Raw genomic sequence first — 3,607 nt, forward strand, 5'->3', positions numbered from 1 at the left:
TCTGGATGTAAATCAAAGGTTTAGAAAAGAACAGCAAGTCCATTGCATCAATTTGCATCAATTTCTGATTAGGGGTTTAGCATTAAGCCTTTGTAGTTTCTTTTATAAGTTGCAGCATTACTGACATTTGCATCAATTTCTTCTAAGGTTGATATTTTAAACATGCTTGTCAATTCTCTAACTTCGCTAGATGTGGACGGTTAAAGGCGGACACACCTAAAAATATACTACTCTGAACTACACTGTAACATTTATACATTAACTCCCAAACGTTAAGAGTTATAGCGACTAGTACGACATTGAGATTGATACCCCCTACCAAATTAGGCGTAGATTTACATGAAGGTGCAAAGTACTCAGTACATAACTAATTACAGCACTATTGATTAGCTTAAAACATCGATAAAGTACATGTCTCCTTCCATAGTTTCAGCGTCCAAGGTTTCTTCTGTTCCCTGTATTCTTCCGTTCACAACTATAAGGCTACCCTAATGATATTCCAAGTTGCAAGCATCAAATTTTGTCCAAGACAGTAGAATCATACTTTCACACATAGTCATCGATTTAAGTCTATCGGCCCTGAACCTTCTCGCCCATAGCTGTACTAGTTTCACCGACACTATACTCAGTCATACTAGTAGTCACGCCATCTTTCCATCTCTGCAATAGGTCAGGAAGGCTCGAGTTATTGGTCTTTGACATAGGATCATCAATGGGGGCTTCAATCTCTGTGGTCGGTCTCCACTGATTAACCAAGGGGGAGAGGACGGTGACAGCATGGCTCATTTCGGGTCGGCCCTGTGGATTGCGGGCAGTGCAGTGCCCTGCGAGCACAGCAACTTCCAACATGCTATCCAAAATGCCATCATCAACGGAATCCATAAGTTGAGGATCAAGGTTATTCCGGAGGTTATCTTTGCCCATCACTACCATTTTTCGAAACCAGCTTGCTAGTGGACTATCATCTTCGCCTAAGCTGTCATCTAAGGCCTTTCTTCCAGTGATTAGCTGCATTAGAATCACTCCAAATGCAAACACATCTGCCTTTCTGGTTACTCTTCCTGAGACTGCCAATCCAAAGACATCGGAAATGAAAACATCATTGTAAGATAACACGAGAACAAATTCAAACAATGAAAAACTTGAGATTTGCAAGGTAACATATTGACATACATGCATATTCTGGTGCAAGATAACCAAAGGTTCCGGCTATCCGAGTTTCAACAGTGTGTTTCTCATGGTCAGAGGTAATCTTGACCAACCCAAAGTCAGAAACCTTGGCTCTCATATTATCCCCAAGAAGTATATTAGAAGGCTTCAAATCCCTATGAATGAAACTCTCTTGTGCCTCGGAATGAAGGTATGCAACACCTCTAGCGACATCCAACGCGATGACAAGCCTTTGCATCCATGTAAGAGAGGAGAAACCCTTATCACACTCAAACAAATGTTGCCCTAATGTCCCTTGTGACATATACTCGTAAACCAGAATCCATTCGTTCTTAGCGACACAATACCCTAACAGAGCCACCAAATGCCTATGTCTTACCTTAGATAACACCGCGATTTCTGATTCAAATTCATTCTTCCCCTTGGTACTCGTCACACTGACATCAATTATTCTCTTAACTGCTATCTGAGTCCCATCTTGGAGTACACCCTTGTAAACTACCCCGGACCCTCCTCGGCCTAGAATGTTCTCGTTACTAAATTGATTAGTCACATCGCGAAGAACTTCTATGGGAATAGGAGTGCCATTATCAAACAAATTACTGGTTTTGTTAAGCATACTACTTGTCTCACTCGGGCTCCCTCGAGGAAACCCAATTGGGTTATTCATCGTCACATCTTCGTCCTCATCGGCCTTCTCTTTCTTAGACCGTTTGACTCCACCAACTTTCTTAAATTGACGGTATAAGAAAAACCCCAGTACTATCAGTAAAACCATGACACCAATAATAATAACCGCAATCACAAAAAACGAGAGGTGTGATCCAGATTTGTCGTCCTCGTTTTTCGCACCACTACCCGGGGGTGAACTTAGAGAACCTGCAGTGTCGACATCTGTGCCCACAAAAGGATTCCCACCCAACACAACTGTTACATTCTTACTAAAAGTAGGAATTTTCCCTGTCAGATTGTTGTTAGACAAATCCACCTTCTGCAACATCTGAAGTGTGGCTAAAGCATCTGGGACCGTCCCAACGAGCTTATTATCATTCAAAAGGATAGAAGTAAGCGACGTTAGATTAGCAAAAGCTGGTGAAATTGTCCCGACCCAACCTAGCTTACCAAAGTTCACAACTATAACCGCTCCAGCAGAGTTACAAGTCACATGAGCCCAATTCTGACAAGCATCATTCCCTACCCAAGAATCAGCTATCACTGAAGGGTAACCAAAGGCGCTGACAATCTCGAGTAAGGCGGTCACTTGGGGATCACAAGGGCCAGGCCTAGACAAACAAAAACTATTGGAACCACCTAAGGTAACCTTAACATTCTTGCCAAAGAACGGCATTGGTCCTTGAAACCGGTTGTTCTGAAGCGAAATATTGACTAGTTTAGGAAGATTGCTAAGCGAAGGAGGGATAATCCCGGTGAATCGATTATCTCGAAGCTGAAGATCAAACAATGAGACACAATTTGAGAAATTAGGGATTGGACCTGAGAACGAATTCGTATGAACCCAGATTTGTTCCAAACTCGTAATTTGTTCAAGCAAGAAAATCTCACCGGAAATCCCATGTTGTTGGTTATTAACCCAGAAATGTTGGAGAAATGTTTTCGCAATCGACGGAGGAAATGTACCAGTAATGTCATTATAGGAGAGTCGTAAATCTTTTAAGCTCGTCATCGACTCGAAAATGTCGGGAATTGACCCGTTAACACCCGAATTAGCAACATTAAACTCGACAAGGGAAGAACTAGCGGATAATTCCTTAGGAATTGACCAACTTTGAAGAGGATTATCCTCAATGCTGAAGAATTGAAGGCTAGGGAGGTTAGAAAGGAAGGGAAAATCGATACTCGAAAACGAGTTCTCACCAAGGTAAATTTCCCGGAGGTCCGGCATGTCAGAGATTGAAGGAATCGAACCGGAAAAGCGGTTTCTTTGAAGAGAGAGGGATTGAAGAGCGGAGAGTTGCCCAAGATTCGCCGGTAAGTTGCCGGATAAAGATTTTCCGGCGAGGTTGATGGTGGTGACTCGGCCGGAGGAGTCGCAAGCAATACCGGTCCAGTGACATGGGTTGGAACCGGACCAGCCGGGTGGGGTCGGTTTGAGGGACTGTGAGAGGGTTTTCATGATTTCCGTGTCGTCGCCGGAGACGAGTCCGACGACGGAAAAAGAGATAAGGAGAAGGAAGGGAAGGTTGTTTTGTTCCATGTTTCTCTCTCTAGAAAGATAGGAGAGAGAAGGAAGAGGGAATGTAACAGAATTTGAGTAACAGATTTTTGTTAGTTTGTGAAAAATAGATGGGTAACAGATTTTTAGATTTTTAGACGGTAACAGATTTTTAGACGGTTTTTATATGAACTAGTATAGATCCCGCGTAGTACATGCGTGATATCTATAGAATTTTTATTTTTAAAGGTATTATTTAAATCG

The 3,607-nt window shown here is 42.5% G+C and overlaps 1 protein-coding gene across 1 annotated transcript; it reads right to left on the reverse strand.

The window, feature by feature from the left end:
* Positions 1 to 318: 318 nt before the first annotated feature.
* On the reverse strand, positions 319 to 3,364 carry LOC141589842 (receptor-like kinase TMK4). The gene is made up of 2 exons (XM_074410464.1): positions 1,174 to 3,364; positions 319 to 1,067 (listed from the first exon to the last, which is right to left on the reverse strand). The coding sequence occupies exons 1-2, from the start codon at positions 3,302 to 3,304 to the stop codon at positions 571 to 573; spliced, it is 2,628 nt and encodes an 875-aa protein (XP_074266565.1). The 5' UTR covers positions 3,305 to 3,364; the 3' UTR covers positions 319 to 570.
* Positions 3,365 to 3,607: the final 243 nt, after the last annotated feature.

The sequence above is a fragment of the Silene latifolia genome, chromosome 7 (assembly GCF_048544455.1).
Source record: "Silene latifolia isolate original U9 population chromosome 7, ASM4854445v1, whole genome shotgun sequence".
Taxonomy (NCBI): domain Eukaryota; kingdom Viridiplantae; phylum Streptophyta; class Magnoliopsida; order Caryophyllales; family Caryophyllaceae; genus Silene; species Silene latifolia.

Bases quoted from the DNA above. Each gene is read 5' to 3' on its own strand.
- LOC141589842 (XM_074410464.1), bottom strand. From the start codon at position 3,304: ATGAAAACCCTCTCACAGTCCCTCAAACCGACCCCACCCGGCTGGTCC. The intron at 1,068-1,173 runs GTATGTCAATAT...TTGGATTGGCAG, and splicing joins TCTTGCACCAGAATATGCAT to TCTCAGGAAGAGTAACCAGA.